Here is a 1,771-nt window from a genome sequence, read left to right on the forward strand (position 1 = left end):
CGAATATGACACGGGCAGCTTGCCAGGCTCTGCCATGTGGGCGGGATATTCTTGGTAGCTTGCCAGGCTCTCCGAGAGGGACAGAGGAATTGAACCCGGGTCGGCTGAGTGCAAGGCAAACGCCCTACCAGCTGTGCTATCGCTCCAGCCCCCTCAAAATCTAAAAAAACAAAAATGTTGTCAGACTATGAAGAATGCCAGTCTCCCCTTCTCCTCACGGCCTCGCTTCCTTTTAGAGGAAACCCAGAAGCTCCTTCAGTCCCGTTGGTCACCCACCGGCAAGTCTGCACAACCCCCAACAGCCGAGCCCTATTCCACTTTGTAAGGAACTCCCAGGCAAACACTGTATGTTTCTTTCTTGGTTCTTTTTGCGTTGGGATCACAGCTGGCAGTGCTCCGTCTTACTCCTGGCTCTGCACTCAGTCAGGGATCACTCCCTGCAGGCTCAGAGGATAGGATGCTGAGGATCGGACCCGGGTGAGCTGCACGCAGGGAAACCCTGCCCATTGCAATATCACTCTGGCCCCAAACACTTTCTGTGGGTGCAGAGGGAAGTGCTGCTGGGGAGGGGTGTCCAAAGCCTGGATGCTGTGAGCCCCCAGGAAATCCTGCAGAGCTGAGGTACGGGAGCACATCAGTACTTCCTCCCTGCACACACAGTGCTCAAGAGGCCGTGCAGTTCCAGGGATTGAACCCAGAGCCTAGTTCATGCCAGATATGTACTCGGTCCTTTTTGCCATCTTCCCATCCCAGGGCCTGATGTGTCAAGGCTTCATGGCAACGGCAAGGAACTGTGGGGTCCCCAAGTCTCCCCTTCCTGGATCAGGAAACCCCCGCACTTGGCTGCTGCGTTCCCTGACTGCTCTGTCTGCCGACAGTTGCTGAGAGCATCGCACTCCTTCCCTGGACCGCACCTCTTGGCTTGGGGCTATTAAAATGGTCCACGATTTATTTGGGGGGCTGCAGCCAGGCATCCAGCTTCTCCCTGCTGACCCCCCTTCTCCCCCAATCCTGCTTCCCTAGGAAGTCCCCCCTCGGCCCGGGGAACGCCATGACTGAGGTCGGCTGGTGGAAGCTGACCTTCCTCCGGAAAAAGAAATCCACTCCCAAGGTGCTGTATGAGATCCCTGACACCGACGTCCAAACCGAGGGCAGCACAGAGCCCCCTCGGACGGAGAGCGGGAGCCCCAATAGCGACTTCGATGCCCGCCTGGAGAAGATCGTGGACAAGAGCACCAAGGGCAAACACGTCAAAGTCTCCAACTCGGGGCGCTTCAAAGAGAAGAAGAAAGTTCGGGCCACCCTGGCAGAGAACCCCAACCTCTTTGATGACAGGGAGGGCAAAGGACAGTGAAGGAGGCCATCCAGGGCACGCCCCGCCCTCAGCGGGATCTGAGGTGGGAGTTCGTGCCACTGGGCACCGTGGGGCACTGACGCCTGCTGGCAGGAAATGTCTGGGGTCCGGGTTGTGTTGTATTTCTGCAACCCAGTTTTCTGGAAGCCCTGGGAGGTCCCAGGCTCCTCCCTCCTCCACGTAGGACTGACTGACTGGGAGGCGGGGCCAGAGACTAAAGAGGGAGCACTTCAAGAACCTGCCTGCTGCCAGCAGCGAGGGTCAAGGACAAGTGTAGCGGCTGCTCCCTCCATTTCCCCTTCACGGCTCCCTGGGCCAGTTCCGGAGACCATGTGATGGGGGCGGCTCCCAGGAGCCCAGGGTAGAGACTGAACTTGAGCTCACCTCTGAACACCAGTGGGCAACTTCCTGGAACTT

General features: G+C 58.2%; 1 protein-coding gene across 1 annotated transcript; it reads left to right on the top strand.

Moving 5' to 3' along the window:
• Positions 1-1,051: 1,051 nt before the first annotated feature.
• PRR15L (proline rich 15 like) lies at positions 1,052-1,354 on the top strand. Its single transcript, XM_004608914.1, has one exon. The coding sequence runs from the start codon at positions 1,052-1,054 to the stop codon at positions 1,352-1,354; it is 303 nt and encodes a 100-aa protein (XP_004608971.1).
• The last annotated feature ends 417 nt before the right edge of the window (positions 1,355-1,771 follow it).

Source organism: Sorex araneus, chromosome 3 (genome assembly GCF_027595985.1).
Source record: "Sorex araneus isolate mSorAra2 chromosome 3, mSorAra2.pri, whole genome shotgun sequence".
NCBI lineage: Eukaryota > Metazoa > Chordata > Mammalia > Eulipotyphla > Soricidae > Sorex > Sorex araneus.